General features: G+C 40.1%; 1 protein-coding gene across 1 annotated transcript in view; it reads right to left on the bottom strand.

Moving 5' to 3' along the window:
* Positions 1 to 1,221: 1,221 nt before the first annotated feature.
* LOC103147677 (beta-1,4 N-acetylgalactosaminyltransferase 1-like) overlaps positions 1,222 to 8,260 on the bottom strand; it is a gene marked incomplete at its 3' end in the record, with an annotated part of 18,694 nt that continues 11,655 nt past the window's right edge. The window contains exons 3-5 of the mRNA XM_007566133.2: positions 3,541 to 3,647; positions 1,488 to 1,525; positions 1,222 to 1,402 (exon numbers count right to left, since the gene is read on the bottom strand). Coding sequence (XP_007566195.1) covers positions 1,222 to 1,402; positions 1,488 to 1,525; positions 3,541 to 3,647 — 326 coding nt within the window. The remainder of the gene's footprint in view (positions 1,403 to 1,487; positions 1,526 to 3,540; positions 3,648 to 8,260) is intronic.

Genomic DNA, 8,260 nt, shown 5'->3' with positions numbered 1-8,260 from the left:
TTTTTTTTTCTGCCGATTTGAAGAGCAGAACTTCGACTTGGTGGAATATTTAATATTTTTGATTGTTTATTCAATATTGCATTACTCTGTGTTTTTGTGTTTAATGATGTAAAGCAGTTTGAAATGCGTTGTTGCTGAAATGTACTGTACAAATAAAATTTGATTTGATTTACAGACAGATCTATTTCGGAAAGTAATGACCCCTTTAAGTGCCATATCAGGGGGAGCGCTGGAAGCAGTATGAATGGAAAAAACAAAACAACAATGAACGCTATGCGCTGAGGGGGGTGTTTGAGTGGATGGAGGAGTATAACAGGGAGTATAACAGGAAGTCTCTAAGAATTTCCCGAGAACCCCGCCACCCTCCCAACACACATCATATAACAGGAAGTTTAGTTTGGGTAGATTTTACTTCTCTATTGATTCCAATCATCCAAATTAGTGTGACCGTTCTGCCGGACTGAAACTAACAACTTCTCCAAGATCAATTCCATCCTGCTACTGAGCTACAGCTGGCCTACGAATTTCAGTAAGAATCACGTCCAACTTGCGCTTCTGTCCCACAGCAAGCCAGTCTGAGTGTTCACTAGTCGGCCCAACCCATCACAAATTTGTTCATAAGCCACATATCCGCCAACTCCAAACAGCAGAAATCCTGTTATCATGAATCCAAATAAATCCAGGAAGTATGTGCCTGCAGGACAAGTTGGCTCTCCTGTGCCCAGTTTTCTCCTTGAGAAAATTTGATCACCTGCATTGAGAGACCAGTTGACCAGATCCATAATTTGTAGATTCAGAGGATGTGCAAAGAGAGGCTCCACAAAGGCAGCGCAGAAACGGAGCAAGCAGAGCAACATCATTTTTGTAGCCATAAAATTGCATCTGGAATATTTCAGTCTGAATATTCAACCACTTTTGATGTCAGAAAGAGTACAGCAGTTGTTGTCTGGTAAACATAGTTCATAATTTTAATTTGATTTGAAACTATTATAGAAGAATAATGTTAGTCTGATTTTCATTTTAAAACTAGCTCAGATCTGTTCTGACTAAAACATCACAATCAGGAAAAAAGAAAACATGGTGATGGTTATTTATACACCAGCGAATATCAAGGATCAAACCATCTTAGGATAGCTACATTGTCTGCAAACTGAAAGAGGATTTAAAATAAATATAAAAATGGAGACCCCCCGCCCCATTCTAAATGTGAAGAGGTCTTACCTGTGTCTGCAGTGTTGGGATGATATTTTGTGTTTGTGTAGGTGATAAACTGCAGCTGTCGGTTCAAGTTCAGCAGCAAACTGCTAGACAGACTCATATGCATCCCTCCATCACCTTTTATTTCCACTTCCTCCACTTCTGCTTCTACGTTTAGTGTTCCTAGTGTGGCAGTGATGTTTATCTGCAGCAGGATGGAAAACAAAATGGAAAAAGTGACAGAAATCCACAAATCTGGATGGCAGAAAATAAAACAGGAGGATACTCACTGTGTAATGGTCTCTGGAAAGGTCGTGTAAGGCCAAGCCTGAAACAATAAGGACCGTTAGTTGTTTTAAGCTGACTTGCAGGAGTTTGCAGTTTTTATAAAGAGCGACACATGCTGCTTTGGGAAATTTCTTGGTCTGTTGTAAAGATTACTTCACTCAAACTATGCAAAATTGTATTCATGAGGGAGAAACTGTGTCCACGTAATTGTGGGTTTGGTTGTGTGGAGATGCTTTGTGTTCTTTGCTCTGTGTTTGTTTTTGGATCATATTTGAATACCAACATGAATCAACTAAGGATGAGGAAGGTTTCTCCTGTGTGGGATTATTTTGATCTTATTATGGAGTATAATTTTGATCATTTTTCTTTTGGATTATTCAAATTTCTTTCCATGGGATATTTGAGTTAGTTTACATGGATTAACTTTGATGTATATTGTAGGTGAAAAATGTAGGATTTGCTCCCAGGTTTTGTCTTTTTGTAACCGGAGCTCTTCCACAATGCTGAGGCATCAACGTCCGGCATGAAGGGGAGGAATCGGTTAACACTCCCGTGATAAACCCTGGTGTTAATCAGTGATCGGCCAGAAAGCAGGCGATTGAATTGGCCGTTCAGCTCACCCATCTGCTCCCGGTTCAGGTTTGTCATGATTGTTAATTGTTTTTATTTGTATTCTCATGTTCTTGCAAATCACCCTAATTACAATGAAATAGTTTGACCCAAAGCTGTTACAGCAGCTGATTCTAAATAAAAACATGTGATTGAACATCGTTCTGTCCGTTTCCAGTCTTTATTGAATTTACCTGCAATGACTGCTTAAATCCAGCAGATGTCACTGTAAGTGTAACACAGTTTCAACACACAGTCGACAGTTTGGGAAATGTGCCAGACACCAGAGGCTTCATCTGCCCATCAATATTGAAAAGTTACAATAATCTTTAGACTGAGGTTTTCGGGAAAAAAACAACAATTATTTCTTCATACCTTCATACTATTGATTCAGACTTTTTTTTTTTCAATAATCAACCAGGATTTATAGAGGTCTTACACAGCTTAGTCCTCCTACTTTGTTTGCTTTGGTTGTAAATCTTGATAGATGCAATACTCCTGAGTTCATCATCTAGCACTGCTCCAGTTTTCTCCTAGCAGCTCAGGGAATTTTTATTAATATACCATCAATGTGTCATCATCATAATATTTCTTGAAATATGAGCGAGAAGATTTAAAGATGCACCATCCCGTTGTCTTGTCTCATCATTACTTACCTGTATTTCAGGAAACTTATCTGCTGACATTACACACACACAGACTAGTGGTAAAATGGATGGACTAGCAAAGGACGAATGAACAGAACAATGCATGAACACCCAGATGGATGGATAGACAGGTTCTGCTTTTAGTAACCATCTCTATACACTGAGACTAGAGGTGCACCGATTTATCAGCCAGTTGATTTCCCTGATTTTGGGAAATCTGTGATTGGCTGATTTTTACATGTGGAGCCGATCTTATCCACTGATTTTATCTACCTCTGCAAAGGTATTTAATTCAATGACTGTCTTCTGCCCTGCTGTGTGAGCGTTTGACTAACTGCCTGGCCCACCAGATCGGGTCTATATGTTTACAATTAACAATAGTCACCACATTGTTGGCAACTCATCAACTTTCTTGCTATATTTAGCAACATTTAAGACAAAAAAAATTGGTGTCAGACAAAATCGGAATCGGCAAGTCATGATTTTTAACAGATCAGTAATTGGTGATCGGCAGGAAACAATCGGTGCAGCTCTAACTGAGACCACAGAGATCATTCGCCTCTTTCTCTGCATAATGCATGACTTGCGATATTGGCTCTTATGTGGTAATCTCTTGTTGCAGATTACCAGTCACACTGGTTTAGAGTTTTGGAGCTCCCTTTTGAAATCTGGAAACTGGACTGATAATACTTTAAAAGCCTAAATGAAAGTCAGACTTCTTGAATCCAAATATCTAAAAAATGAGAAATGATTCAAGACTTTTACACAACATGAGTAAAGATGTCAGGTAAAGTAATACCTGGGATGATGATTGTTTTCAGGGGCCGTACTTCCACCCCCTGTGTTGGATACTGCAGGGGATTGTTGGCCTTGGCAATCATGAGCGTGTCTGCAGCAGTCTTGGATCTGATGAGAAATGTTTTTTACCAGAACAATGTAAAAACCAATCATATAATCTTGAAAAGTTTGGTTCCTGATTCTGGGACCATTGCTGCATGGTTTCCCCCCTCTTCTCTGTATCTACTTCCTCTCTGATCTGCTGTAAATAAACCCCACTGAAAAACTCAACTGACACTGCAAAATATAGCATCTGTGGTGAATAGGTGTAGCTCTGGATCACGTGGTGTTGGTAGTGATTGTAAGATTACCTGTTGCTCATCTGGTGACTTTAGTGAGAGGGTGATGGGGGAAGTCTACTTTTGGTTGACTGCTTTAAGCGTAAATATTTTTTGTTTTTGATCACTGTTGAAATCTGCGGAGCTATTTTTTATGCTGCTTGGGACATGGACACAGTGTTAAAATGGTTACTTTCAGACTCATGTCGCTATATCGTATTTGTGGGCACCCATGTGGCTCAGGTTCAAGACCTAACAGATCCACAGTCTTGGCGGTATGTAGATTCAGCCAACAATGCAGTTGACAACATCACTCGGGGTAAGACCTTAGAGGCATTGTCTGAGACGAACAGATGGAGCCAAGGCTCCTCTTTCTTACCGAGGAACCCTCAGAACTATGAAAATCATCCTTTCGTGGTACAACTTCGACTACCACATTCCCCACTCAGAATCTGAGACCTACATAGGCTGGCAGGAACTGTTTGATTCCGCTGTGCGGAGCCTACAAGCTGCAGTTGTGAAGGATTTAAATTTGACTGCCAAAGACTATCACAAAGTGGAGAGAAATTGTCAGTAAGCTACAAACTGATAGCTTCCCTGATGAGATCAAACATCTTATGCTCAGTAAGCCGGTTGCCACCAACAGTAAACCGTGTGCTTCAGCACCACAGTTGTAAGAAGCAGAAGAAATCAGGATAGGTGGCAGACTGAGGCACACAAGTGATCTAGAGTTTGGAGCAGTACATCCAATTGTTCTATATCCGCACCACCCATTCACCAGACTGCTGATACAGGATTATGACCAACGTTTCTGCCATCCCGGTTCTGAACGGCTGTTTGCCAACATTCGCTGAAGCTTTTGGATACTCCGAAGCTGAGAAGCAGTTTGACATCATCAGTCCAAATGCCCACACTGTAGACGGTGGAAGGCCACTCCTACTAATCCCCAAATGGCTGACTTACCAGCAGCCCATCTCCGTCTCTTTAAGCATGTTTTCTACTCCCCTGAGACACAGTGTTTCGGACCATTCTATGTCAAAATTGGACAGTGCACTGAGAAAAGATAAGACATCATCTTTAAGTGTTTAACAACCAGGACTTTACACCTTGACATTCTCACCCACCTTGATGTCGACTCCTTCCTCGTTACTACATCTCCCTTAGGAGATGTAGTAACCATAGGTCTGTGGTCCAACTTAGCTGAGGTATATGGGAAACTATAAAATATGCACACATATATATATGTGTGTGTGTGTGTGTGTGTGTTTATTCTTTCCTTAATACTCTAATTTCTGTTTTTAAACAAACAAAAAAATGGAATACTTTTTGTAGTGATATTATTATTATTATTATAATGTTTTAATAATAAAAGAAACTTTAGTTACTACACCTATGACTGTTGGGGAAGTGGGGTTTTTTTGTCTTTGTGTCTGTTGTCTGCTGCTTCCTTCATCATCCACCAGATGGTGCCAAGAGGCTGCTCCTACCTGGAGGGCGCTGGCTGTTTGATGCAGCACACCTGTGATCAATCCACCCTGGACATCTAGACCAGTGTTTCCCAGCCCTGGTCCTCAAGGCACACTGACCTGCATGTTTTAGATGTTCCCCTGCTTCAGCACACATGATTTCAATTGATGGCTGATTAACAGGGTTTTGCTGAATTGCAATAATCTGAATGGGGTGTGTTGAAGCAGGGGGACATCTAAAACATGCAGGTCAGTGTGTCTTGAGGACCAGGGCTGGGAAACGCTGATCTAGAAGCACATGAGGACCGGGCTGCCAGCACTTGACAAATAACTGAGTGTTTGCCAGTTATGGTGTTTCCTTGTGGCACCGTGGATTTTACCCACTGTGTAGCCCAAATTTCTGGCATTATGGGTTCCCTCATGATGCTGTGGATCTTACCCACTGGTTACCCAAGTCCATCTCCTTCTCGGATGAAGTTTCTCTGACAGTTTCTCATTTCACGGGTGGCTATCGGACCGCTCCTCCCCCTTCCTCACAAAAACTTGCCTGTCTGCCCTCCACTGTTGTGGACGTGGGTCAAAAGACTTGAACCCAACATGACACTGAGAGAAAATATCACCCCCCCCCCCTTAGTTCTGGATTGCAATGGTGCCATTACTCATTATTTAAAATAAGATGTTATTATAAATAAATGTGCCACAGTTTCAAGCAATAGAATTAGAACATGGACTATACATGCATACTATATAGCATGCATTATATGTAATACATACTCTCTCTCTCTATATATATATATATATATATATATATATATATATATATATAAAATATATATATCATATACTATATATATATCATATACTATATATATAATATATAGTATATGATATATATACTTTTCCATCAATTATATGAGGAATAAGAAATGAGACATGAAAAGCAACATGATCAACTTTAATAAAAAAACATTTATAATGTACATATATTAAAATATCAGGGAGTCCGCAACTGAGAAATGTTCTTTTTTTTTTTTAAGAAACTTAGGCAAAAGGCATTAAACAAATGAAAGAGCTTCACTGAAGAATACAACGCTTAAATGAACAAACAACCAGGGTTGTTAAACAAATACAAGCGAAAAGTCACATATTTTTCTAAGCCTTTTTTATTGGTCAAGTCTTATATTGATTCTATATATTGGGAAAGATAATACTATTTTAAATGCAAGTTAAAGCAAAGTTCACTCTGGATCAGTTTCTTCAGCCCAAAACTACCGGAGTGAGACGGATGGTAAATAAAGGAGCCTCCCTGAGTTATTTCCATGGAATCACTTCTGTATTCAGCTTGAAAGAGCGAGTGTATGGGAACGAGTGAGCAGACCAGAGCCAGTCAGCAACTGATCCGCCTGTACACACTGCTGTAAACACCATTCTATCTGAGCTCTTCATGTGAAGCATGCAAAAGTAATAAAACTAAATAACACGGAGACCTTAAGGAAAACGACTATATTTTTCTAAAAGCAACAACTTTTAACGTGGTGTCAGAGTTCTAGCTGAACTAGAACTCTGACACCAGAGCTGCCCTACTTTTAAAGCTATGGGGCTTGTTGTGCTTTTTCATGCTTCGGAAGCAAAAAGCCCGAACAGTAACCTCCCCCATTCCTTGATTTCTGTTTGACACTAACGACAATAAACACACTTGAAAATAAATACAAAATAAGGTAAAAAGGTTGTCCGTTAGAATGGATTAAAATGTTTAGATACTTAAATAGCACATTTTTATAAGAAAAATGTCCGAAAATATTCCCTACTAGCATTAGCTAAAGTTAATGTTAGCCACAAAGTTTAAGAAAGTAAAACTCACCTTCATGTCTGTGAATGTATAAAGAGGCGAACATCTTTTCTCCAGCTTACTGGGGCTTCAGATCGATGTACATCATTAATTGTTACCTTGGCCAAGTCCTGAAAGCACCAAGTGCAAAATGCCATTTTCAATAGACCGGAAGTGACCGAGCTGCTTATCCCCGAACGAGGAAGCTGATGTGCAAGGAGCCCGTTAGGACATTACACCCATTATGTGCACATTATGCGCATAATGGGCATAATATCCCAACTTCAGAAGATGTGCTTTTAACTTAACAGAGCTCTGTGGTTCCTCCTGTCAGTATGAGAGTCAGGGTGAGGACTCTCAGTGTAGTGGTATAGAAATATACATAATTTCACACAAATAGTTTCCAGGTGAGAAGTTCCGGTTCTTGAAGTGGGCGTGGTGTATATAAGGGAGCTGCGGCGTTCATTCAGGCGTGTGTCTTTGTTTTCCCACTGTGTGGCTTGCATCCGCCAAGCCACACGGATGCGATTTGTTGCTTTCTGGCAGCAGAAAGCAACAAATCGCTGGCTGGTGCATGTTGCGCTGATTAGTCCACGGGCCAGAGGCCAAAATTTGACATTTTTGTCCGTTTCAGGGTGGCAAAGTCTATCAATATTTTTTGAAAAGATACATGTCTCTAGTTAATATTTTGATATGATAGCCCTTCCAAAATGGTAGCTGAGTCATAGTTATCATCTCATGAAGTAAACAACCCCTTTGGAAAAATTCTGTATTTTGGGACTGCTGTAACTCTGGTTTAGGGTCATGGTATGGGCATTTGTCAAAGGTCTGTAATGCAATATTTGGTATCATCTTAAAGGGGACACTCTTGGCTTTCATTTAAGCCATGTTTTGAGTTTCTCTGACCAACACAGAGGTCATTAGAGGTCGTTAAACCAAAATTATTACACATTTTTCCACATCTTTTGACCAAACTAGATACCCTTCTTTCATCCCATCGGTATCCAGGGACATCAGGGACACAAGAGTTAATGACTAAAATAGTCAACAGACTCTAAGGAGGCCGAAAATGTATGATATGCCTACAGTGTCTATCTATGGGAGGCGATT

This window comes from Poecilia formosa, unplaced genomic scaffold (assembly GCF_000485575.1).
Source record: "Poecilia formosa unplaced genomic scaffold, Poecilia_formosa-5.1.2 Scaffold186, whole genome shotgun sequence".
Classification (NCBI taxonomy): Eukaryota; Metazoa; Chordata; class Actinopteri; order Cyprinodontiformes; family Poeciliidae; genus Poecilia; species Poecilia formosa.
This window is presented reverse-complemented; position numbering and strand designations above follow the sequence as displayed.